The sequence below is a fragment of the Lontra canadensis genome, unplaced genomic scaffold (genome assembly GCF_010015895.1).
Source record: "Lontra canadensis isolate GAN:19392208 unplaced genomic scaffold, GSC_riverotter_1.0 scaffold58, whole genome shotgun sequence".
Lineage (NCBI taxonomy): Eukaryota > Metazoa > Chordata > Mammalia > Carnivora > Mustelidae > Lontra > Lontra canadensis.
The window spans coordinates 11,831,779-11,858,416 of record NW_022631052.1 but is presented as its reverse complement, the minus strand read 5'-3'; the positions used below and the strand labels follow the sequence as shown (position 1 = coordinate 11,858,416).

Genomic DNA, 26,638 nt, shown 5'->3' with positions numbered 1-26,638 from the left:
GATGTGTACACATGGACAAATTAGTGAAAACCGGTGGTAAAGAGAGAGAGGGCCCACCGCTCAGCCCCTGAGGTCACGGCACCCACGATGAGATGGGTTGAGATGATAAAGTCATTACTGTTGTAGCTACACGTTTACTCTAATGTGTACTAGGAGAAAGGAAAGCCAGGAAAACAAGAGACAGATCTTGACCTTAAGGGAGTGAATTAAAATTGCCTTTTAAGAAAAATGTATTGCCAAAAAAAAAAAAGTGTATCAGTTGCAATGAAACTAGGAAGGGAAAAGTGGTGTACAGACACTGGGGCTCAGAAATGTCAGGTCTGGGGGTGACCCAGCCCAGCTTCCAGGGGCGGCCTCCGCCTGCACCAAACCCTGACAGCTGCACCCCGAGGATCTTTAAGCCGTGAATCAAAGAAGCAATTTTCCACCACCAGAGGTGTCCCCATCCAGCTCCGTTCAGCAGTTGGTGCCTCAACCTGGGAATTCCACCCCAGGACGGTTTGTTCAACAGCTCAGATGAGAGAAAAAAACACATCTGGAAGAGGAATCAAGCTGCCAAGAAAGAGTTCAGGAGTTTACCTTTAGTTGTCAAAAAACCCACCACTGTGGAACACATGGCCCCCCACCTCCACCTGCCCACATCTCCCATCTCCACCGCTGGTGGCTTGCAGAACCACTGAGAATGGGAAGCTGCAGACGGAAAGAAGTTTCAAGCAAAGAGAAGGCAAGGGAAACAGATTTTTAAAAAGCAAAACACCCACAACTTTCACAAATTTAGACTGAGCTAGAATAATTTGATGAGGGGTTCAACCCTGAAACACATTTCTAGAACAGTGTTTCTGAGCTGAGAGCTTCATGTAACTTTCTGGCATCCAATTACAATAATCAAATCACCCATCTCTCATAGACTTCTCAACTCTTCCAAGAGCCTCTTTGGTTACATCTCCATTGATTTATTGGCTTTATGATTAAGGAACTGAGAGTCAGAGAAGTGAAGGGACCCAAGTAAGGTTCTAAAGCACCAGGACCAGAAGCCAGACATCCAACTGCCATGTGTCCTTTCTTCCCATCACCCTGTGTCATGGTTCAGTAGCAAGCGCAGCAAAGCATCTCCTACGTATTCTGGCACAAAACTTCCTGTTCAGAGTTGTTCAGTGTCTTGGGACTATCTCTTGGAATAAAGAAGATAAAACCAGATGATCTCAATGAGAAAGACAGAGATGCTATCTGACTGCACTGAGAAACCACAATGGTTGTGGAAGAAAGGATGAGCCCTAGCCTACTTGTGTCTGTGCTTTAGGAGTCTAAAGATATTGGGTGTATAGTGGAAATTATTGATATTTAATATAAAATCATGTGATAATAACCTAAAAAATCAAATGCTCAAGGAAAGATGGCATTAGAGTTCTTTGTTTGCACACAACAGAAACCCACTCTGGTCAGCATATGAGAAAGGGATTTATAGGAGAGATCGAGGGCATCTCATAGAAGGGAGGAGAAGGTTGGAAACCCAACGCCAGCAAGGGGGTCAAGATCCAGGGCAGGTGACTGGCAGACTCCCAGAGAGACCACCTGATCAGCATCACCGGACCCCACCCCCAAGCCCCCACTTCAGCTGGCACCAGGCAGCCCAGGTTCCTGGGATCTGTCATAATTGCACTTCCCACTGGCCCCCTGAAAGGACGTACTTCCACAGCAGAGGCATAGCACCTGTGGAGCAGCCAGCAGGAGGACCCTGCTTGTGTGCCCAACTCAGTCCCTGTGTGAACTATGCAAGTGGACGCACACACGTGCACACACACAAGAACAGTAGCAGGCACATGAGAAGCCACTCCGCACCACTGCTCCGGGCCCACCCAATTTCAGCACTGCAGTGGTGGACAGTTCCCCAAGCCTTGACCCATGGTTGCACCAAAGCGATCTGGCTTCTCTGCTGTTTTTTCTGTTTTCCCTGCCCGGAGGCAACCCTCAACCACCTGGGATGCCGGTTAGTAGGTAAATGCTCCAGCTGCCTCGTCTTCCAGTGGAACAGTTCTGGGACACCTACTCCACACTTCTGAGGGGGAGCCCCAGTGGACCAAGCCCCAAGGACTCATCAGTGCCCTTTTACCAGCCCCAAATCCTTGTCTCAGGGTCTGCTTTGGGCCCACATGCACTTCCTACACATACTTGTGCACCGTGCAGTGTCTTGCAGGGGATGATGGGGCCTTGGACCCCCAACAGGTTGGAACCTGTAGGAATGCACCCATCCTTGGTTCCAGCTTTCTGTACCACAGCATTCTCTCCTTCCAAACTGAACATAAACCCTCAATCAGGAAGATGGGATCCAACCAGTAGTTCAAAGGTTCTGCATTTAATGTGGAGTTATAACCCAAAAAGCCCCCATGTCTCAAAACCCCAAATCCCACATGCCTCCCCCAGCACTGGCAGCATCTAGGGGGCATCTTTGTTTCATTCACGATGGCAAGTCGTCTCTGGAGCCAGGAAGGCTCACTGACCGTGGTGAGGAATATCTCGGTGGTCACGCTCACAGTCTACTTCCCTTCTGTAATGGGCTCGGCTCACTGGCAAAGCCATCCTCTTAAGTAATTGATTAAGGGACTGTATTTGTTTCCAACTGCTGCTGCAAACAAAGGACCAAGAATTTAGTGTCTTCAAGCGACACGAATGTCTCATCATTCTGGATGTCAGAAACCCAAAATGGGCTAAAAGCAAGACGTCACTGGAGCTGCCTTCCTTCTAAAAATAGGGATTTCAACCTTCCTTGCTTCACTGTCCATGCTTTTCCCATGAGACCACACAGCTTCCTGGAATGAGGGGCAAACGGAAGGAATGGATCAGCGTGTCCACAGGTTTTAAGTCCCATCAGCCTCCTGACCACAACACCAACAGCCCTCACGGCTGGGCCACCCAGCACTCCGTACTCCATGTTGCCATCTCTGCCAGATCTGGAAAGCCTTCTGCCCTCCCATTCTCATACCCTCATTCATCCAGCTCATCCTTTACCAGCCAAGATCAAGGGACATCTCTTTTCCAGTCTCTCTAAACACCCATGTTTCAAAACATTCCCGAAATACCCACTGCATCAAGCTTTGCCCCATCGTCATTCATCTGTCTGCATTTTTGCAGGCCACCCCCAAAAGAATCTTTAAGATCTTTACAGGTGAACACCCCATCCAAGACTCCTTGCTAACCGAGTGAGTGCCCAGTAAATGGCTATTGACACCCATAGCAAGGAGCAAGAGTTACAGGCATATGCCAAGGAGGGGCTCCTTAAAGAAAATGCTGTCTCCGCCTTCACTGGGGGGGTCTGTCCATCCCAGCGAAGGTCCTGTGAGAATGTCCACCATGCCCCATGCAATACAGCAGGGCCTGCAGAGGTGGAAAAGAATTATAGTAATAAGGAAAAGCATCATGATGAAAGCTATGTGCCATGCCCCGACACACATATATATATAAATCTGTATATCCCTCACAAGAGCGCTCTGAAGTAGCTGCTTCGTTCTCCTCATTTGACAGAAGGGAAAGTAAGTGCACATGAGACGTGACCTCACTAAGCCACCCTACCCAACCACTGCCCCAGCTCCATGGTTCTCTCTCAGTTTAACCCAGCGACTGAGTTCTCCTGACCTCGGACCTGGGCTCCCACCCAGGGTTTCCCTTTGGTTCGGCTGCTCCCGGACCTGCAGAATAAGTCCCCCCCAGGACCAGCCCGCCTGGGAGAACCCTCTGCATTTTATACCCTGGCGGGTAGCTCCCTTTGGCCTAAAGTAGACACGCCCTCAAGCAGCACAACCACCTGCTCCCACCCACACACCCGCACAGGTGCATTCCCCCGCAGTGCGCAGCAGGCACAGGGGACATGAGTGCACAGTGGCAAATGGAACAACAGGCTGCTGGCCCCACCTGCAGTGAGTGGCACTCAGCGGCTCTGGATGTGGCCCAGGATGTGCATTTTAAGAGCCTGCCCCCAAGGGATTCTGCCACCAGAGACCCCCAGGGTGCACTCAGTGAAACTGGAGAGAGACCTGGGGTCCCTGGGAAGCAGGTCAGTCCAGTTATTCTCCCCTCGCCACAGCAGAGTAGGCATTTATTTTACATGAATTTTGCTTCCAGAGCGTTCTGACACCTGAGCATCATGCACAGGTGTGCCCGTGGGCGTCAGCTCAGCTGGCTGGAGGCTGTGCGGGTCCCTGCGTGGACCACTCGGCTTCCCCATGGCATGACAGATGTCCTGAAGCAGCCCCAGCTCTCAGGGGAGGAGGGGACAAACTTGCCCTCTTTGAACACCTCCCTCAACCTGGGTGATTAACCCCTGCAGGGGACTCCCTCTAGACTCACCGCATAGCCTCCAGGAGAGGAGAGAAAGAGAGAGAGAGCTGGAACAGGGAGAGATCAGACATCCCTCCAGGCAGACGCTGGGAGAAGGATGCGCGCATCCTAGTCAACCATCCCCAGATGCTCCCAAAGAGAGGAGCCCAAGAGCCTCACTGAACCTGGGGCACCTGCCCCCGCCGAGCTTCCCCCGTCCGCGGGAGTCACTGTACCACGCCATACTCTCTTGCTTTATCCTGGGGACCATCTGTATTATTACTTACTTCATATTTTCTTTTAAATCTGCTCCCTGGGTTCACATAAATTTATCCGGGGGGGAAGTAATAGATCAGCACTTTAAATGAAAAAGGCAATATCGCTTTCCATAAAGATAAGAAATCCCTAAAATAAGTACAATAAAAACACAATAATGTTATTAAATTCTAGCCAGATGCAGCCGCATGCCAAAGGCTCCCAGCCTGGGGCGTGGGCTTCCACTGTTCAGCATGAAAACAAACTCACAAACAAGTGTCAGAGGATGCAAGAGACGCTGGGCGTCACACACAGACAGTCTCCTTGACGTAACCAGGACAGACGAGGACGCAGAAGGCATCTACTCCCACTGGGTAATTCAGCGTTGCCCACACAACTGTCTCTGGCGCTAGGACACCTCACACTCATCTCGGGCATCACCAGACATGATTTTTCCCCGGCACGAGTGGTTCCCAAGGCGCAAGTGCAGGCTGATGTTAGGTGGTACGTAATATGAACTTAAAGGCAAAAGTCACTCTAGACCTTAGAAACTTCTGGAGGAAGGAAATTCAGAACTCACAGGAACATGGAAGGTGATTTGATCCATGCACAGCTCTCACCACAGCGAGCCGGCCACTTTCTCTGGACCCCAATCATGTTGCTATGGAAACAGGAAGCGGTGGCAAGGCCAACTTTGTAAACGGGCGTGACGGAGTGTGATGCACGCTCCTTAAGGAGAGCCACTGGCTGCACCGTGAACCACTCCCTCTGCAACCCCAGGACACTGACAGCAGCCCTCCTGAGCCCTGATTTCATTTCTTCATGTCAGCTGAGTTTCTTTAAGAGTGAAAAGCAAAGAGGTGTTCCTCCATCCCATGACTAGCTATAATTAACTCCAAAAATATTTGTCCCTTGGCAATGCAACAGTCTCTGTACAGTCACCCGGGGAGCCACTAAATGACAGATTGGCACTGGATTCTGAGAGCTAATAATGCCACCAGGCGTGGACACTTCTTTTCCCAGGAAAACTCAGCCCCCGGCTCCTAGCCTTTGAGTGACTGTTGCATATTTAAATGAGCCCGTCCACTGTGATCACAGGTGAGATCTGGAGTCGGAGACCGAGTTTCTTACAGAAAGCAATGAGCTAGATTATTCATACATATATACACTCAGAGGTGGCTTTTTTTTTATCTTAGCTCAAATATTATAGTACATTGTGTGCTATCTTCTTGCAGTCCAATTTCTGACACAATTTCCATAATAGCAAAATTTACATACAGATGGCAAATAAATAAAACCTTCCTGCCGCTTGGTCTGTGGTTCTTATGGTCAGCAAATCCTATTAGGGGCTTTATTAACCTGCTCAGTGATGGAAATGTTATATCTGATCTTATGGATTTCAGCTGTGCATTCCAGCCCCGCTACAAAATGAAATTTAACTCTCAACATTTTTCTGCAACACGAAGCCACCAACATTGAGGGGTTGTTTTTCTGTGTGCAGCATTGGAAATATCCCCTCTTCCTCATTTCTCATTCAAGCCACAAACGGTCTCCTTTTCCTCTCCATTCTCTTTAAGAGCACATAATTGCAATTAGCTAGTGAGCACCAAGGGGTATGAGATTGCCAAGCATGAGTAAAGGCTCCTAGACATGCAAGGAAGAAAGAGAAGCCTTGCTGGTGGAGGTGGGAGGGTCTGCAGGGGAAGGTGCATTTGGAGGGCTTGGCTGAAACCCCAGAGAAGCCCCCAAAGGAGGTCTCCTTCCATGTGTCTGCCTAGTTCAAGTTGAACTCTGGCAGGAAACTCCAGGGACTGACTAATTGATAGGTAAAACAGCCACCTTCTGAATCTGAACAAGGAAAGCAACGTGTTTGTGGGTGAGCTGAGTGAGGTCTGCACATCTCTGCAAGCTCTCCTGGGAATCTGAAGAACACCAGAGAAGTCCCTATGACCCAGGAGAACTGAAGTGGAAAAGTCCCCTCAGATGTAGGAAATAGGAGGCTCCAGGGAGAGGACTTCAGTAAGAAGATGCTGGTAAAAGCTCTCCCTTTGCTCCAACACTTGTTCTCCAGACCCAAACCCAGAGCATGGTCCTTGGGGATCACACACCTGCCGAATGGTAGCCCCAAAAAATCAACCCATTCCAAAGATAAAGTCCTGGGTTCCCGTTAGTCTCACATGAAAAACGAAACTGAATGGGAAGCAAAGGATGGTGGAAAGGACGTGGTTTAGGGAGGGCGAGAGACCTGTGAGTCACCAGCTGACTGTATCGAGCTGTCGCACTCCCGTCCGTCGTAGGGCGTCGCATGAGCGCGCCGGGGCTGCAGGCATAAAAGGCCACGTGCTGGGCGGCTTGAACAGCAGCAGTTTATGTCCTCACAGCCCTGGAGCCTGGAAGGCCAAGATCAAGGTGCCTGCAGGGTTGGTTTCTTCTTCTCTCAGCCAGTCAACAGCCACCTGCTGTGTCCCTACATAGATTTCTTCCTTCTTGCAGAGACACCAATTGTACTGGATTAGGGCCCATGCTACTGACTTCATTTTACCTCATTAAAGACCTTGTTTGCAAGGTTGGGTGGGTGGGGGCAGCGGCAGTTAAGAATTCAACATACAGATTTGGGGGGAGACACAATTCAGCCCGGAACAGGCATTAACCCACATGAGTTAACTCCTGTATCCAGGATGCTTCAAGATGTGTTTGTTCCCCCATTTACTGAGTTCCAACTGACAGTCCGGGCGCAATTCTTAGCACAGGAGACACGTGTCCCTGCCTGCATGGAGCTGAGTGTGGGGGAAACAGAAAGCAAATAAGCGAATGAATAAATAGCTTAGTTGATTTCAGGCAGCGATGACCGCCATGAAGAAAGCAGCAGGGTAACAGAAGAGAGGTAAGCATCGGGGACCACGTAGGGATGGTCGGGAAGGCCTCTCTGAACGGGGTTATTCCAGGTATAAAGTGAAATGGTGAGGAGGGGTCAGCCCTGCCCAAGATGGGAGTGAACTTGGTGGTTCCCAGGAACTAAAAGATGTTGTACGCAGTTGGAAAAAGGTAAGCAAAGAGGCGCGTGGTGGGAGACGAGGTAGGACAGGCAGGCTACTGCCTTACAAACATCCAGCTGGCCCTGCTCCCTTAGGTTGCACTCAGTTGCCGCACATTTGCAACAACAGAGGGGTCTTTGACCTCCACCTGTCTTTCTATTTCTAACCCAACCAGAATTTCAAAATACTGCATGTAAAGTATCCCCAATTACGATCCTGACCAATGCAAACTAGACATCTTCATTTCTACACCTTCCTTCTGGAAAAACATCTCCAAACACTGATCCTGACATCCCAACTCCAAGGGCAGGCAGAAAGCCCCTTTGGCTAAACCCAACAGGGCACAAGAACTGGGAAAGATTCTGATTTCCCATTTAGAAGGAAACCGCCAATGGATTTATTAAAGAGCCAGTGCAACTATGTTGCTGTTAGTGAGGAAAAATCATTACTTGGGGCCCTGGAGGTAAATGGCAACTTTTCTTATTCTGGATTTCAAATTTAATTCGACTCAAGGGATACCTCACGCGCTCTAACAGGCTGAAAGTCCCGGCTGGAGACACAGACTGCCAAATCAGCAGTCCCTGTGTTAAGAAGCTCATAATCAAACAGACTGACACAAATTCAGTTAATTGTAATGTGCTGGGTTAAACGATGGACCAGAAGTTTGAATAAAATACTGCAAGCACAAAGTGGTATGAGTACTGAATTTCTTGCAAGATTTTCTATAGATTTAGACCACCCAGAAAGAAAGGAATGCAATTAAAAATTATGTCTAACCTTACCATTATAGATTAGAGGTCACACCATTACGCAATACACGGTCTTCCTCCTGATTTTATGAAATCTACCTAAAGGTGAGTGACAGTCAATCTCAACATGATGGAGGTAGAGATGTACTCTTCTTTTTAAGGAGCCAACAAGAGGGCACCTGGTGGCCCAGTCGGTTAAGCGTTGGACTCCTGGTTTCGGGTCAGGCTGTGATCTCAGGGTCATGAGAATGAGCTCCATATCAGCCTCCGTGCTCAGCAGAGATGGGGGGCTTCTGCTTAAAGTTTCTCTCTCCTTCCCTCTGCCCCTCCCCCTGCTCACTCTCTCCCTCCCTCTCTAAAATGAATAAATCTTTTAAAAAAATAATAATAATAAAGGAGCCAACAGAGAGATGAATAGGACACTGCACTCTGATTGGAAATCCTGTGACCGGCACCATACAACACCCCACCAATCAGAATGAGAGGACATAAAGCGTAGCTTGAGTCTCTGATTAGTACCACCCTTTGGGATTCCTCTAAAATTATTTACTGCCCCAGTCATTGGCAGACAACTACAAAATGCTGGAAGAGCAAAGCACACCAGCACCACATTAATTACTGGGAGCGAATCTACTGTGTACAGAATTATTCATTTTTTTTCTTTTAAGTAAACTTCTCTACCGCTCTCGTAAAAAGTAAGGTGGCTGCCTGATTGTGTCTTGGAAATTGACAAGGTACACTGAAGAGCTCCTTCAGGCCCCTGGAAGTCAGTCCCACATTACCACCAGGACTTGGAGCTCCCCTCGGCTTCAGCAGAAAGAATCCCCCTGACACCTCAGGCCCCCAGTTTATACTCTACCCTGCCCTCCTCTTCTCAGTCAAATGCTGGGAATGATGCTAGAAGATACTGCCCTCCCTGTACCCATCAAACGTTGTGTGGCAGACAATACCCATCCTTCACTGCATACTTATCAAGAAACCTGATTTAGGGTGAGGGAAATGGTTATATGCCCAGTTAAACACCTACAATTCCCTACTCGTGCTTGATGGGCTTGATCATGAGAATTATTCTGGCCACCTAGCATTAGTCAAAAGATGTTGTTTGATACTTCTGGGAAGGCTCCTTAAAGAGGAGCACACTCAGGCCTACATGATTATCCCCCACGCCCCTTCTTCCTTCTTTCTCCATGAAATGTAGACTTGATGACCACAACTGTGGCAGCCATCTTGTGGCAATGAAGTAAAGCTCAAGAGAATCATACAATCTTTGATGCCCTGACATCCTTGATCCACTGACATCCACCTACGCACATTCCTGCCTTTCCCCAAATCTATCCCTGTTTTGAGGGTGAGAACACTGTTCTTTGGCGTTTCTTCCTGTAGCTGACCTGAATCCCTAACTAATATACCTTAGAGATCACTCGCCCTTTGTGATATCATGACTTAGAGTAAGAAATACATATTTGGGGGAGAAAAGAAATATACATTTGGCCTTTGTCCCCATTTCTGACACAAAACTCCTAAAACCCTTAAAAGATCCTAAATGGTGAGAATGGTACCTTGATAATTCATAACAAGCCCCTTTCAAACATACCTGAGCGTTATGTTAATGAGGTCACTTTTGGACAACATCTAAGGATGGGAGCTGGTTACCAGGGAAAACAACATGTGATGAGAAGGTTGGAAATTTCAGTCCCACCCCCATCATCCAGGAAGGGGAGAGAAGCTAGAGATTGAGTTCAATCACAAATGGCCAATGATGCTTGTGTAATGAATCTCCACAAAAAACCAAAGGATGGGGTTTGGAATGCTTCCAGGTTGCTGAGCCAGAATGCATCTACTTGCCTCCATAATGGGCCTCAAACCCCATGAGGGTTTGAAACTCCTTTGTTCAAGACCTTGTCCTACGTATGTATCTCTTCATCTGGTTATTGATTAGTATCCTTTAATACCCTTTGCAAAGAACCAGGCATCTAGTAAGTAAACTGATTTCCTGAATTCTGTGAGCCACTCTAGCAAATTAGTCAAACCCATGGAGAGAACTGTGGGAACCTATGGTTTACAACCAATTGGCCAAAAGCACAGGTGACCACCTGGACTCACAAATGACATCTGAAGTGGGGAAGGGCAGTCTTGTGGGACAGAGCCCTTAGCCTATAGGATCTGATAACACTCTCTCGGGGTGGAGAGTGTCAGAATTGAGTTGACCTGTAGGACACCAGCTACTGTAGGAGAGTTGCTTGTTTTTTGGGGGGAACTCCCCCACTGTACCAACACACACACACACACACACACACACACACACACACACACATACACACACACTAGAACCAGGTTCAGAATTTTTAGACAGTTTGGGGGAGGAGTGGGGAGCAGAGAGGAGTGTGATAAACAAGAGACTGTGGGCCCCATGAGCCAAGCAGCCAGTTGGCTCCAGAAGAATTGTTTGGTGTGGGAAAAACCCCACGCATTGTAACTGTACTCCCAAAACCCTTCAATCTGGCTTTTAGCCACATGAATCCACTGAACATCTTATTAAAGTCACCAATGGCCTCCACATGTAAAGTGCAAAGGATCGGGCACTTCTTGCCTGACCACCCGGCAGTGTCCAACTCTATTATCCCACCCTTCTTTCCTGTCACTTTCTCTTGGCTTATGTGATTATCACGTTCCCCTGGTTTTCCTGCTCCTTCCCTGGTGGTTCTTCTGAAGGCTCACCTTTAGCACTTTTTCTCATGATCTTTTTCTCAGAAAATCTCATCCTTCCCAAGGCTTCGATTTTTATGGTCAAACTGCCAGAGACACCTAAATATGTCTCCAGGAAAGACATCAATTTTGAGCCTCAGACCCACATACCTAACTGGCCTTCCCACCTTTTCATCAAAATGTCCCAAAAGCACCTCAATCTCAATGTCCCAAACTGAAATGATGACTCTGCTCTGAACCCATAGGGTCCAGGTAGGAAAACAGAAGCAACTCTTTATAACTCAATGGAGGGAGTTTAAGGAGAATTGGTTATATATGGCAGGGAAGTAAGAACCCACCTGGCAATGGTGAAGCAGCCCATGCTTTAGCAACAGCAAGAAGCCACTCTATCCCCTACACTAGAGAGATAAAGGGAGGGAGTGGTGTTACCTAAAATCCCAGAACTGTGGCCAACATTGGGGGCTGGAATCCTGGCAGGGTCAACTGGAAAAGAGCATGTGTCCTACAGGAGGTGAAGCCACAGGGGAAAAGCTGCCTCTGCCAGAGTCGTATCAGGAAGAAGAACAGGAGGAATATAATTACTCTGGTTTCTCTACTCCTGCCCACCCTGCAGTCTCTCACTACTGCCTCCACGGGACAAAGCCATTCAGTAAAAGGAAATCGTAACTCCATGCAAATGTAAATTAACAAATGATAAATTGGAAGTTTGATGATGAATGAGATGTTTCTAGAATGATAGTAAGTCCCCCACAAAACCTTATTAATTACAAACAGCAAAACAGTATATTCACAGTGGAAAGGACTGGCGGGTGCCACCTTAATTAGGTGAACAGTGAACATCAACAGCAACGGAGCAAATTAAAATCAGGCACCATCTAATAGAATGCAGTGAGAGCACAGCATCACATCCGTGGCATTTGTGCAAAAGATGCAGAACCTGAATCTAATCATGAGGAAACATCAGACAAATCCAAACTGAGCAACATTCTACAAATTAACTGGAATCCTAAAAGTGTCAAAACATAATATATATCCATACAATATATACAATAATAGCACAAAGGAAGGTGAGAATGACACAATACCACTCCATAGTAACTATATTTTACCCAGAGTAATAAGATGTCATCTCCAATTAGATCGTGATAAGGTTAAAGATGCATTTAAATCCCTATAACAACCACTTAAAATGCAAAGAGATACAGCTTTTAAAAACCCCAACAGATTAATTAAAATGGAATAATAAAATACATTTGATGGACACAAGGGAAATCAAGAAAGAAGGAAGAGAAGGGAAGAAACAAGATGAGACAAATAAACCTAAATCCAATCCTATCAGTAATTACATTAAATATAAATAGGTTACACCTACTTCAGGTAATGACCGAGGAAGATCCCACTCACCTGCAAATAGCAGTTTCCAGCCCTAGGTATAATGTAAAAAGCAGCTAACCTGAAGGCACTAGAGAGAGAACAGAAACAGGCAGATCGTGGTGGGGAGTACACACTTAGAAAAGGAGGACAGCTCTAAGAAAGGATTGCCCAATTTTTGCTGCATTTAGCCTGGAAGATAGTACGGTCATCCTTGTGGGAGGCAGGAGAAGCACAAATCATAGAAGGGACACAGGAGGGGTGTTTTGGCAGGGGGAGCACAGAAGTAAGTCCAGAGTAGCTGAGGCAGCTAAAGAGACATAAGGGAATCATGGAAAGGCAAGTGCAGGAGAGGGCATGCCCAAATTATACCTGCCAATATCTCTGGCTGAATCCTGAAGAGTGTATGTATATGCAGATCAGCCTCAAAGTATCTTAATAAAGACATAAGATCTATTCTGAAACTAGAGTTGTGACCCAAGAGAGTTTCAGTTCCAGTCCATCCAAATTATCTGCTGGACAAAAGAGACATCACTCAGCGGAGAATAACAAAATCCAAAGTCTCCACGATATGACATTCCCGATAGCCAAGATACAATACAATACTGTTCAAAATTTGAAGATTTCAAAAATAAGTCTCATTCAAGAGTGAAAAGACCATCAACTGAGACCAACTCTGGGATCACCTAGATGTTAGAATGGCCAGAAAAGGATTTTTAAACTGATCTATAACTATCCTCAGTGATGTAAAAGAAAACATGCTCTCAATGAAAAGCCAGGAAATCACAGGAGAGAAATAAAAATTATAGTAAAAGAACAAAACTAAAAATCTGGAGCTAAAGAGTATAATATCTATAAATAAAATTTCACGGGATAAACTTAATAGGCAAATAGAGATGACAAAGGAAAGATTCAGGGAACTTGAAGATAAGTCAATAAAAGTTATCCAGTGTAAAAAGAGCAAGAATAAAAATAGGGGGAAAAAAATGAAGAAAGCCACAGAGAACTGTTACATAATAGCAAATGATCTAAATGATGTCCTAAAATCGACATGCTGAGGAGCGAGAAAGTGAAACAGAAAAATATTTTTTAATATATAATTTCCCGAAAGTGGAAGAAAGACCTAACTGTACAAATTCGAGGACACAACAAACCCAGGGCAAGATAAACATGAAAAAGCCACGCTTCTGCACATCATAGTCAAACCATTGGAAAGCGAAGAAAACAAGCAAAGTGGCAAAAGAAAAACAACGCATTACCTACAGGTGAATAATTCCATTAAATGTCTGTCTTCTCGCTAGCAACTATGGAAACCAAAAGAGAATGGAACAACATCTTTAAAGTGTTAAAAGGAAAAAAAAAAAAAAAAACCTTTCCATCTGGAATTCCATAAACAGCAAAGAAACACTTCCAGAATGAGGATAATATAAAGACATTTTCATATAGAAGAAAACCAAGGGAATTCCTTGCCAACAAATATGCACTCCAAAAATATTGCCAAGAGAAATCCTTCATGCTGCAGAAAAGTGGCACCAAATGAAGACAGAGACCCCTAGAAAGGAATGAAGAGCATCAGAAATGGCAAAAGTCTGGATGAATACAAAAAACCATTTCCTTTTTCCTTTTTCTTCTTAATTCCCTTTTAATACATAAAACTACTTAATCCAAAATTATAATATTGTCTTCTAGAGATTTTTAAATGTCTACATAACTACATAAAATAGCATAAAAGGAGTGATTAAATGAACCTACTATCTACATTTAGTAGAATGTGAAAAGTTAAGTGTGTTTATTGCAATCCCTGAAGCAACCACTGAAAATTCAAGAAAGTGCAGCTACAAAGCCTACAGAAAAGTTAAACTTGTATTCTTTAAAACACTCAAATTATACCCAAATAGCACAAAAGAAAGAACAGAGGAACAACAAACAGAAGAAGCAAACAGAAAACAATAAAATGGTGACACCCAAGTCTAACCACATCAGTAATTAAATTAAATATTAATGGATTAATCTCTCTAACTAAAAGACCAGCATTGCCAAAATAGATAAAAATACAGGACACAAGTATATAACATCTACAAAAGACACACTTTTGAAGTATAAAGACAAAGATAGGTGAATTTGGTAAGGCTGCAGGATACACTCACTATCTAAAAGGCAGCTGTATTTGTACACACTAGCAGTGAAAAATTAGAGAAATGAAAATAAAATCAGCAACTTCACTTAAAATATCATTAAAAAAAACAAAATACTAAAGAATACAATTAACAAAAACATGCAAGGCCTGTACACTAAAAACTACAAAGTATTTCTGAAGAATATTAAAGATGTAAATAAATGGAGAAAGGAGCCCTGTTTGTGTATTGAAAGACTCGATATTGTTATGATGGCAAATCTCCATAAGTTGATCTATATGTGAATCCCATGAATAATGAATCCTTGCTAATGATGGGCACACTGAACTACTTAAGGGAAAGTGAATGAATATCTGTGGATCACTTTCAAAGGCATCAAAAACTAAGATGGGGGCACCTGGGTTGCTCAGTGGGTTAAGCCTCTGCCTTCAGCTCAGGTCATGATCCCAGGGTCTTGGGATCCAGCCCCACATCGGGCTCTCTGCTCAGTGGGGAGCCTGCTTCCTCCTCTCTCTCTCTGCCTGCCGCTTTGCCTACTTGTGATCTCTGTCTATCAAATAAATAAATAAAATATTTTTAAAAAAAACCTAAGATGGATTTTTGGATGGAAAGATAAATAGTAAGGCAAGAACAGTAAAATACTAAAACATTAATGGCAGAATCTCAGTGGAGGGCATGAGAATATTCACTGTAAATTTCTTTCATCTTTTCCCTATGGGTGAAATTTTTCATAATAAAATGCTGGGAAAATTATAAGTATGATATATTCCCAACATCTAAATGACTATGAAGGATAATAAAATGAACACATGAACACTCCCATCTCCTACCAACAGGATTAACAAAAGAATATCAGATACGGCCTAAGTTTCCTGGATGCCTTCAGCCCACCTCCCCTGATGCTGGTGGTTATGATGCCCCCGCAGGTTTCATGCCACTGACTACATATGGGCACACTTATGCACAACCAACAGAATCGGATCTCATGTTCTGAACCGTACCCTGCCATAGGTATGAGCCAACACTTTGCTGTGTTCTTTCCCTTGGCCGTAGATTGTAGAGATGTGTCCAACAACTGTGACATGAAGTCCTTGTGTGAAGATTTAGCTATTTATTCATCCATTCTCTCTGGTGGATGTTTCAGCAAAACCATCTCAAGGTGTGGCCTCTCTGAGCAGAGGACAGCCACCGGGCACCCAGATTCTGGGAATGGAAAGACCCGGGTTCAAATCCTGACATCGTGGCTTTGCAGGCTTGAGCAAGTCACGAATCTTTCTGAGGCTCAGTGGGAGAGGGAGAAGGAGACTAGTTATCTTGTCCTTTCTCTCTTTGCCCTGTCTTGTCTCTGGCCAATGCCTAACATTGGTCAAACAAAACCAGATGACAGACACACACACACACACACACACACACACAGAAACACTCATCCAATGATGTCTGGGCTGCCAGGCTGGTAGTGATGAGCCAGACACATCCCTGGATGCTGTGGAGCCAGGCCCTGCAAACATTTCAATCAGAGAAATGGCCCCCAGGGACAAGGAAACCCTAAGCACAGACAGGAAAGAGGGCTGTGAGTCTGGATGCCATGGTCAGGCACAGTCACCAGCCACCTGCAGAAAAACATCTGCAACAAGGAAGCAGCCACTGTTACTGTTGGTACTCCGCTGTGCACACCGGCAGGAGGACAGCCTGAAGAGCAGAGGGCTCAGAAGCACTACTGGCTTTCCTTATCTGTGTGAGAGCCCTGAAAATAATTACTCCGACCTCCTAGCCTGGACCCCACCATGACTTCCAGGGTCAAATCGATACAACATCAAAGAGTAGCTTGGCCCAAGCCAAGCATTCACTAAATTTCAGCCACCACCAAAATCTAAGCATACTCCAATTTTCCAAAATTGGGACCTGATAGAAAGCTCTCTGCACAAATCGAAACCCCCTTTTGTAGCCAGAATCCTCCAACCTCTGAAATTGACACCCATTCCTGCCGTCCTCTGTCAGCTCTCCCAGGCAAGAGGGAAAACGAGGCAGAGGTGGAGCTTAGCATCGTGCACTAACTAATGGAAACGGGCTCACTAAATGCAGAGAACGACATTTGGAACTAGCTGAACACACTGCACAAGTCATGGTTTGTATGAAAATTAATGTGTGTTTGAAAAATAGTCACCCTCCTTCCTGTCTAAGCGGGGCTGAAATCTTAGCTCTAAGCCCTAGATGTGATCTAGGCTTCAGGATTGCAGACATCAGAGCACCTGTGTCTATGCACAGATTCCTCAAGGGAAATCTGACTTTTATTCGGGGAAAAAATTAATAAAGCCTGGATTTTGGGTACCACCTGAGTAACATTTCGCTGAACAGGCCGCAGTTTGTTTCAGTGTGAAGGCAAGCACTGAGATTATGAGCGTTTGAAATGGGGGACCACGAGATGGGTATGGGCGTTGCAGGAGGCAGGCCCAGTTGGAGTCCTGGCTTTGTCGCTTTCTGGCTATAGGACCCTTGGGCAGGTGACCTAGTGCTTCTGAGCCTCTTCCTTGATCCCTAAGCAGTGACAATAGGTAAGTTCCAGAGCTGTCATGATGATGAGCAAGACAACACACATAGAATCTAGTGGGAAGCCTGGCACATGACAGGAGCTCGTTAGGCGGATATGGTGGGCTTCGGGTTCCCCACAGTGTGTACTGGAGGGAGCTTCCAGAATCCACTTAGATGCTGCTGACAGGGGCACCAAGCATTACAAACAAAACTGCAAACAAGTGCCTTCCTGCATTATATTGTTTATTCTTCACAGGAGCTCTTACCAGTTTTATTATATGAGAGGAAGGCAAGGCTCAGAGAGGTGAAGTAATTCATACAAGGTCACACAGCCAGTAAGGAGGAGTTGAAATCTGACCAGTACCCTAATTTTAACTACTTGGAAAACTTGCCTCCCCCGCGTGTCCTGGGAGCACCGCATCCTTTGGTCATTCTGTCCTACTTACATACATGTATCTTCTTTGTTTTCCTTTAATTGGTCAAAAGCTGCTCGTCCTCTGCAGCCTTCTCCTCTGGGAAGTCCGCCCTGGTTAACCCCCATGGACTACACTGGTCTCCCTTCTCTGGTGTCACTTCCTGCCCATACGGCTTCCTCAAGGACTTACTCTGTACCTCGTGTTTCTGGGTAATGTTCCAAGTCAAAATGCCAGTCCCCGCAAAGCCTTCTAGATGCACAGAGGGCCCAGACAATCTTCCTTAATTCCAGAACCTGGCAGAAAAAGTCTAATGACTTCTTCGGAGACTAACTGCTCCTGGCTTACTTCTTCATATATATATTCAAATAAGAAGTGATCAGGAAGAACCAAGACTCTTCTGTAATATTCATTTCTAATTGGTTTTTTAAAAATTACCACATTCAGGGCACCGGGCTGGCTCAGGCGCAGAACGTGTGACTCTTCATTGTGGAGGCACGAGCTGAGCCCCATGCTGGGCACAGAGCTTACTTACAAAATAAATGAATAAACAGACACTTTTTAACAAAAATTACCCCACTCTAGGCAAGAAGCATTGACGGACACTGAGATTTATAAGTGAAAATAAAATGTAAGGAAGGATATTTGCATAGTCTCACAGTATCTTCCCAGATGTTATGATTCCTAACTACAAGGGCGGGAAAGCAAGTTTCCAGTGTAGAAACTGGAAAAAAACACCACTTCAGCCAAGTGACCAACATCAGCGTCACTGGCAATAGGACACAGTGATGTCACATACCTCCACTAGGACACAGCCCTTCGTAGGTTTTCCTGCCAAATATGTACATCTTCAGCCTAAATCGTGAGGAAGTCTCAGGCAAACCCAAGCTGAGGAACACTTTCAAAAACAACTGGTCAGGGGGCACCTGGGTAGTCAGTGGGTAAAGCCTCTGCCTTCGGCTCAGGTCATGGTCTCAGGGTCCTGGGATCGAGCCCCGCATCGGGCTCTCTGCTCGGCGGGGAGCCTGCTTCCCTCTCTTTGCCTACTTGTGATCTCTCTCTCTGTCAGATAAATAAATCAAAATCTTTAAAAATAAAAATAAAAAAATAACTGGCCAGCATGCTTTGAAAGCATCAAGGTCATGAAAAAGGACCAGAAAAAAAAAAAAAAAAAAAGACCAGGGAGCAGAATTCAGCCAGCTAAGGTGCTATGAACCCTCTATGCAATGTGCGGCCCTGCATTGGGTCCTGGAGCAGAAAAAGGACATGATGGGAGCAACCAGAGGTTTTTAATAATGCCTGAAGGTTGGTTAATAATTTATACCAATGTTAATTTCCTGGTTCAGAAATTCCTGCTGTGATTGTGTGTGATGTTACCATTAGGGGAGACTACAATTTTTGTGACCTTTCCCTAAGTCTAAAATTATTCCGAAACAAAAGGTTTTAAAAATAAATGAAATAAAATTTAAATATACTGCGTTCTGTTTGTTTCCATCATGGCACTTAGCACAGGTTTCAATTATGTATGATTTTGCTCATTTGCTTATTATCTCCCTCCACCGAGAATGTGAACTTGAATTTGAACTTGAGGGAGTGTGAGCCCACTCTCTGCAGCTTGTGCTCCAGCCCCTTGGAAAGAGAGGCCAGGCTGCAGATGGAGGAAACTCACTTAGAACTTAGTACTGTCTTCTCACTGTAATTGATTTTTATCATACCGTTTCATCTGAACAGGATATACTGGTTTCTATTTAAGGTGGCAAATGTCAGCTTTCTTTTTTCAATGTATTTTTATACATTTTGTGAAAGTGACTTGATCTGAAGAAAAATAGCAAATAAAAAGTGCAAGAAGAGGACGCCTGGGTGGCTCAGTCAGTTAAGCATCGGCCTTCAACTCAGGTCATGGTCTCAGTGTCCTGGGGAGTGGGAGGCGTTGAGCCTCATGTGGGACTCCTGGATCTGCAGAGCCTTCTTCTCCCTCTTCTCCCCCAACCACCACAGCTCATGTTCACTCTCTCTCATTCTCTCTATCTCAAATAAGTCTTTTTTTTTTTTTTTAATGCAAGAAGGCACAGGGCTATGACTTGACTTATCAAGGGATGAGATGGTGGTAGTTAATGTGACAAAAAGATCCCGAAGATGGTGTGTGAATTACTGAAGTTCAGAACATAGAGCCATAGCCCATGTAGAATTAGAAATGATGAATCAGTTCTCACATTATAGGCAAAAGGACACTCTTGTCGGAATTGGAGCCTCAAAGTGTCCCAACCTTCAATACTTAGCAAACTCTTATTTACATGCATCATGAATTCACACAATCCTGATAATTTATATACTCTTTGTCAAAGAACAATGACTTGGAATACCTCCAAACTCATTCATTCAACCAACACATGTTTCCTGAGCACTCACTCCATGCCAGACACTGTTCTAGATCCGTAGGACACATCAAAGGAGACAAAATTCCCTGCCTCACAGACCCCACATTCTAGCAGGAAGAGGTGAACCAGTAATACTGATATATCACATCACTCACAAAAGTGGTATGTTCAGAAATCAGGGCAGGGTGGGGTTAGTGGAACAGGAGTCCAGTGTTGAATGGGGAGGAGGCTGGGTCCTTTAGCACACTGGTCGCTGTTGGTGTTGGAGTGAGTGGGAGAGTTGTAACAGACAAGCTCAAGGAAATGACAGAAGCAGACCATGCAGGGCCTGCGGGCCAGTGGAAAGACTCTGGCTTCAGCTCAAAAAGAGACTTCAAGGGGAAAGGAAGGAGGTCGGGAGGCTCTTGTAGGTGTCCCACCGAGAGAGAACCCTGGCTTATACCTGGGGTCATAGCAATGGAGGAGGTTTTATTCTGGATATTATTAGAAAGGAAGAGTCCCAGTGTCTGCTGTCATTCATATGTAGGGTATCAGAGAATGAGAAGAGCCAGTCACATTTATTAGGTGTTTGGCCTGAGCAACCAGAATGACGACACCAAATGAAGTAGAATGAGGCACCTGGGTGGCTCAGTCAGTTAAGGGCCCAATTGTTTTGGCTCAGGTCATGATCCCAGGGTTTTGAGATCGAGCCCCATATTGGGCTCCATGCTGGGCATGGAACCTGCTTAAGATTCTCTCTCTCTCTCTCCTCTCTCTCCCCCCCCCCACCTCTGCCCCCATCCCTCTCTAAAAAGGAAGGAAGAAAGGAAAGGAATGGAAAGGGAAAGAGAAAGGTGAATGGAAAGAGGGAGGAAGGGAAGAAGGAAGGAAGAAATGGAAGGAAGAAAGAAATAGAAGAATCATCTAAGCACAAAGGTGACGCTTCATAGTCACTTAATGCATACAGTGTCCCTATCTGCAGGTTAACAGGTAAACTATGGCACAGAGAGATTAAGTAACTTTCCCAAGATCACACAGTTGGTATGTGGCAGAGCCAGGATTCGAACACTGGCAGATTGGCTCCAGAGTCCGTGATCTTAACTCCTGGGCTCCACTGCTTAACAGGATGGGAGGTCGGCCAAAGCGGCTCTCTGTGTGAGCTGAGAGAGAGTTATTTTAAAAGATTTTTATTTATTTATTTGACAGACAAAGATCACAAGTAGGCAGAGAGGCAGGCAGTGGGGGGTGGGGGGGGAGCAGTCTCCCCGCTGAGCAGGGAGCCCAATGTGGGGCTCGATCCCAGGACCCTGGGATCATGATCTGAGCTGAAGGCAGAGGCTTTAACCAACTGAGCCACCCAAGCGCTCGGAGAGATTTATTTTAATAAATCAGACATAAAGTTTTCCAGGATCTCTCTAAGCCTCACATCACAGCAGTGTGGAGAACTGGAGCGGAGAAAATTTCATAGTATTTTAAACTTTCTTGGAAGTGTAACAGATCTACCCAAGTCCAGCCCAGCATGGCCTTGCCAGCAGCCTTCAATCCCTCCAAACCACTTTACTAGCCCTTTGCCAAAAGGCTTTTCAGTGCTTGGTCAGATTTAGATACTAATGTTTAACAGAAACTATTTAGGTATTAGAGAATAATCAACTCAACTTTGTTCAAATTGGCCTCAATACAATATGCAGTCTGAAATAGCAAAGTGACATGTGAAAACACACACATCTGTCCCCTTTCTATACATCTTTAGCTCTGAAACTCGATCTCAGCAAATCTCGTGCACACTCACGCTTTGATCCAGGGCTCCACATCTGAGCCAGAATGAAATGTCACATTTCATTCATAAAAGACATGATTAAAACAGACATTCAGTTACGCTGGGAAACCACACATTTCCCCAGGCTGAAAAACAGTGTTTTAAGAGATGGTATATACAAACGGACAATAGCCAGACCAAATGTAATAATCAAACTCCGACACACCACCTTGTAGCAGTCAGGACACAGAGCCAGACTATGGGCTCTGCAGTCGTCAGCCCAGAAAGGTCTGAACTTGGCGCAGGACTGTCTGTGTCCCTTTTTACCGCCTCTGCTTCCAGCTCAGGGCTAAGCAGGAAAAGTCATCACATAAGATGCTCACTCCTTGTTAACCTGCCTCTGGCCTCTGCATGTAGCAACCTCTGACCCAAGCAGACCTGAGCCTTCCCTGCTTTCCACTAAGCTCCCCCACTCCAGCTTGCCCTTGAGTCTCCACCAGACGCAAGTGATGGTGACTGACTCCCTGGGCATAGCCTCTGTGTGTACTCATTCGGGTGATCCACAATTTCCGTGCATTTCTCTCTGGCCATGAAATGAAGCGTGCTATAAGGAGCAATCCTGTCTAGGAAAGCATGAAGATAAGCAACTGCAGGCTGGCCCAGAAAAGTTCAATAGGTGCAGACTGGTCCCCATCTAGACGTGCAGAACAACCCAGAAGAGTGGTTTCAAGTGGCAGCTCCTGATGCACGAACGCAGACCAGGCCCCAAAACCAGTGCCTCCCCACCCCACGACTTCAGCAAGCAACCCCCAACCTTTCCAAGTCTGCTTCCACATCCACTGAACCGACATGAATAACACTTCGTTCGGCGCCCCGCGTATAAATAAAGGGTTCACGTAGAGCCCAGCACAGGGACACACAAAAATGTAAAGCATGAGGGTCTCCTGGGTGACTCAGCCCCTCAAGCATCAGACTCTTGATTTCCACTCACGACATGGTCTGAGTCGTGAGACTGAGCCCAGTGCTGGGCCCGGTGCTGAGCCTGGGGCCTACTTAAGATTCTCGCCCTCTGCCCCTCCCCCACCCCCTGCTCATGCCCACTCTCTCTAAAAACAATTAAATAAATAAACACAATTCTTTTTTAAAAAGTAAACCTGCATTAATAGTATCAATTCATACATCATAGCGCCCTAATGTATCAACTAGAGTAAATAACCGCATCACTTCGCACCTCAGTGAACCAGGCCCTCTCCTGCCCTAATTCCCTAAATGATGCCAGTGGCAACGGGCAGTCTCACTGCCTGGGATGCCGCCGCTGGTCGTCTGGGCTCCCCCGGCACACGCAGGGAACGCGGTGGTGACACCCGCCCTTCGGGGTGAGACTCTAGCCCCTCTCTTTAGCATCGCATCCCCCTTTTCTCCAACAGTAGGTCAGGAGCCTCACAAGACAAGCCCGCAGGAGCCGGAGGATGACCCAAGGGGGAGAGGAAGGCCGGTGTGCGACACTGGGATGTCTGGGGCTGGCGGGAAACTGGGCAGGGCGCAACGCATCTTTCACCACAGCCCCAAGGTTAGAGAGTGGCCGCGCTCTCCAATCTACACGAGAATGCCAAATGCGCTGACACGCATGCGCGCGCGCACACACACATGCACGAAACCCCACGTATGCACGCGTACCTCCCCACGTATGTGCGCGCGCGCACACACCCCTGCGCATGTGCGCACATGCACGCGCACCCCCCCCCCACACACACACACGCATGCGCACATGCGCGCGCCCTTCCCACATATACACGCGCATGCGGCCTAGATTTCACCATGGCCGACAGTGCAGACTCTAGACCAGATAGATGCTTGTCCTCCGGGGCAGCACCAAGGCTCTACAACTGCAATTGAAACAAAGGTGTGCGGACATTCCTCGGGTTGACCCGCCTCCTCGTGGTCCCTCTCCATCTCCTGCCCCGCAGCATCAGAGCCCAAGTGGGAGCAGAAAGGCCCAGGAAACTCTCCCCAGAAGGACGCCCTAAGAGCGCTGAAACCAAGAAGGCCCGTGGCTGCTTCTTCCTACTCCTTCCCTCGTGCTGACAGTCCGTGCTTGACCTCCCCGGGCCGAGTCCAGGCGAGAGCCCACTTCAGCTCTCACATCAGCTTCCGCGGGAGGGAACCGGACTCAGGGGTTTCTGCCCCGCACCACGGTGACACCGCGGGGCCTCTCAAGTCTCCATGTGGGGGCCTCTTCTAGCCTCCTTGGCCTCCCTCTCCCTAAATTAGCCCCAACCTCTGGCATGGCTACTGGGGGCGCATAGCCTGGGTGCCGCAGCTGCCCCTCCTGTCCTCCAGCCAGGAAAGGGGCTGCGAAGGAATGAAGGTCCCCTAGAGCCTTCCCAGAGCCGGACCGCCTGCGTGCACACCCTCCGCTCCCGAGCTGTGCAGCCTTGGGCAAGCTAGGGAACCTCTCTGTGCCTCAGAAAAATAGGGATAATAGTAGTACTCCCCTCCTCGGGTTGTTCATTGCTGGAATTCAGTGACTTACTGCATGTGAACAACTTAGAAACATGGCCTGGACCATTCTCGGTCTTCGGTGAAAGTTAGCTAGTACCATTTATACCATTTCCCTGGCCGGAAATGCCTTTTCCAACCAGGCTGCAGCACTTCCCTGACCACCAGACCATCTGTTCTCCCTTTCCCCAAACTTCTCACCCAGCAATGTTCTCTCTACACCAAGGATGGCGAATAAGTTAAGTGTCAACCACGCCATCTCACAGGGACATGTAGGGGCTGCCAGGAGTCCTGGACTCAATGCTATAACTGATTAACGATGTCTGCCATGGCAGAGGGACAGCTGAAGCGCTGCAGTAGATTAATAATGTCTGTCCATGCAGAAGGCACGCTCAGTGGTATGAGTGCAGAATCCATACCTTTACCATTCTTGGTCTAGAGCAAGCATCTGGCACTGCTTTGTATGGAAGGAATCTCTGCAGAGCAAGAACAGGGCTTTGGACCATCCCAACCCCACCACTGGAGTGATTAGCACAGGGCTGGGTCCAAACTAAATTTTGGCTCAGTTATCACCAAAACTAACTCCAGAGGCTTCAAACGGGAACTGGGCTTCCTGCTGGTTTCTAAACCCACTTGGGATCTGTGGGAGCCTCGGTATCCTTTTGCAGGCCCCGAACGAACACACTTTCTGGCACATCGGCCTCCCTCAGAATCAAAGGGACTACACTGGACTTATGATTAATTCCGCCTTCTCACCTGCAACCAGAAAAACAAGGCTCACTTACATGGCACCACCACCTCAGCATCTGAGAGCCGGGAAAACCACCACAGGCTAACACTCGGGGAAGGCACTGTTCCAAGACCTTCACCAAGTTGACTGATCCTCACAGCAATCGGAGACATACAGCCCATCGTAATTCCCATCTCACCCATGAAGCCCAGAGAGGTTAGATGACTTGCCCCAGGGCACACAGCTGCTATGGGCAAAGCCATTGTTGTATCCCACTGCAAAGTTTTGTGAGCAAAATAAGCTAAATGCAGGTTTGCCCCCCTAGCACAGATTAGTAACACAGTTTTTACAACCTACCTTACCAAAGGATTCTTTACTGATTCTTCACTTTGATGAAAACCTGAGCGGTCAGACACATTGTCTTGGAAGGCTCTTTCCTGTAGCTGGAAAGTGGAATTCATTTACAAAGTTTCAACTTACAGGCAGCAAGTCCAGGCCAGCAGTGACGGGTTCAGAGTGTCACTGGAGAGCTTACCTGTCAGCCCAAAAAGCTGCTCTCAGAGCACTGATCCTGGCTTCACAACAGAATGACTTGGGGAGCTTATAGAGAATATAGATGCCCAGGGCACATGCCCTAATACCCCATTTCTCGACTGTGCCATCTTGCATGGGTCTCTATTCCGTGTTTGTCAGTTTCCTCTCAACATGGGATACTCAGCAAATCAGCAACACCACATAACTGCCAATTCACTGATGACCAAAAGTTGATTTCTACTCCACCCAACCCAGCAAAGCCACTTACCTAAGAGTGAAGTGGTCTGCCACAGAGCTGCTGGTCAGAGAGACCAAAAAGGTGGCCGTGTCCCCTTCCCGGACAAGGTTCATGGGTACTGAGATGACAATGTTCTCATCCAGGCTCACCAGGGACCACTTCAGATCATCTTGAGTTGGGTAGACCACCACACTCCCAATCCTCTCCCGGGCTGGAGGCACCTGCTGGGGGCTGTCCTGGCCGGAGTGGATGTTGTTCTCCCATTTGCCCTCCTCCTCCAGTGGACACTGGCCAGCCTGGTCAGCCGGGTAGAGCGTGAAGAAGAGCTCCATCGCGGTGCCCCCCAGGAGGGCCGGGATCTCCTCCTCGGGCTCCAGGTCCAGCCCAGAGCTGAACCACTCAGGCAGCAGCTCCAGCTCAGCCACACACAGCCCCGGGTCCCCTTGCAGCCGACAGCTGGCCGCCACTTCCCTGGCCTCGGGGAAGGCAAACATCTTGACACACGGTAGATTTTCCTCGGGGTCACTGTCATCCCAGTCCATCCCGGTGATGTAAAACAAGGTCTGCACTTTGGGCCTGTTGGAGTAGATGGAGCTGTCCAGGATGTGGGATTTCAGCTTCCAGTTGAAGGGAAACTTCTCCACATTTCCAAAGGCTGGAGAAGTCAACAAGAGCTCCTGGGGGATTGTCTTCTCCGCTGAAAATGGGCCATAGCTGGCATTGATGGTCGGGGGGGTCCTGGTCCGGTAGATAAAGAATGACTCCACCCGCGCTTGCAGACTGGAGTTCCTCGTGACGTCCTGGTTGGCTTCCTTAAGGAAGAAGGCCTCCTCCGCGTCGGCGATGTGGAAGCTTGTGGGCAGATAGGCGGGGAGTGAGGAAAACCTCTGCAGACTATCCACGATCCCTCGGCTCTCCGTCTCTGTGCAAGAAAGGAAAGGAAAGGAAGAATAAAGGGCAGGCCCTGCAAAGCCAGGAAACCAACACAATGCAGTCTGGACACACCACCCCAGCAAACCA

At 47.1% G+C, this 26,638-nt stretch overlaps 1 protein-coding gene across 2 annotated transcripts in view; it reads right to left on the bottom strand.

Annotated features, from left to right (window-relative positions):
• The window catches only part of TMEM132B (transmembrane protein 132B), a 343,041-nt gene that overhangs the window by 176,952 nt on the left and 139,451 nt on the right, over positions 1-26,638 (bottom strand). For both annotated transcript variants that reach the window (XM_032876500.1, XM_032876501.1), the window contains exon 2: positions 25,649-26,540. In XM_032876500.1, the coding sequence (XP_032732391.1) occupies positions 25,649-26,540 (892 nt within the window). The remainder of the gene's footprint in view (positions 1-25,648; positions 26,541-26,638) is intronic.